The sequence below is a fragment of the Acanthisitta chloris genome, unplaced genomic scaffold (genome assembly GCF_000695815.1).
Source record: "Acanthisitta chloris isolate BGI_N310 unplaced genomic scaffold, ASM69581v1 scaffold10182, whole genome shotgun sequence".
NCBI classification, from domain to species: domain Eukaryota; kingdom Metazoa; phylum Chordata; class Aves; order Passeriformes; family Acanthisittidae; genus Acanthisitta; species Acanthisitta chloris.
Window position 1 is genome coordinate 2005 of NW_008658787.1, and position 439 is coordinate 2443.

The 439-nt window shown below is 64.7% G+C and overlaps 1 protein-coding gene across 1 annotated transcript in view; it reads left to right on the forward strand.

The window, feature by feature from the left end:
- Positions 1–429, forward strand: part of LOC103812208 (drebrin-like) — a gene marked incomplete at both ends in the record, with an annotated part of 1690 nt that extends 1261 nt beyond the window's left edge. The window contains 2 exons of the mRNA XM_009085218.1: positions 174–237; positions 370–429. Coding sequence (XP_009083466.1) covers positions 174–237; positions 370–429 — 124 coding nt within the window. The remainder of the gene's footprint in view (positions 1–173; positions 238–369) is intronic.
- Between the last annotated feature and the right edge of the window lie 10 nt (positions 430–439).

The following is a 439-nucleotide window of genomic DNA, read 5'->3' on the forward strand; positions in this document are numbered from 1 at the left end:
CGGGAGCGCGAGGAGCAGATCGAGGAGCACAGGCACGGCAGGGCTGGGTGGGATGTGGGTATGGCATGGCTGCATCTGTGCTGTGAGTGACTGGGTGGGCACATGGGTGTCCCTCATGGGGTGAGGACGGGCAGGAGCTGGTGCTCAGCGTCTCTCTCGTGCCCCCGTGGCAGGAGGAAGCAGCAGAGCATGGAGGCGGAGGAGGCTCGGCAGCGTCTGAAGGAGCAGTCCATCTTCGTAAGTGCTGTGGCAGGCATGGGGCTGGGGCTGGAGGTGATGCCACCGGGCATCACCCCTGGGGAAGGGCTTTTCCCAGCTGGGTGCCCAGGGCACCCCAGGGCCAGGAGGTGATGCTATGTCTCTTCCCAGGGAGACCATCAAGAGGAGGACGACCGGCAGCAGTTCAGGAAATCGGAGTCAGAGGTGGAGGTGAGCGTGG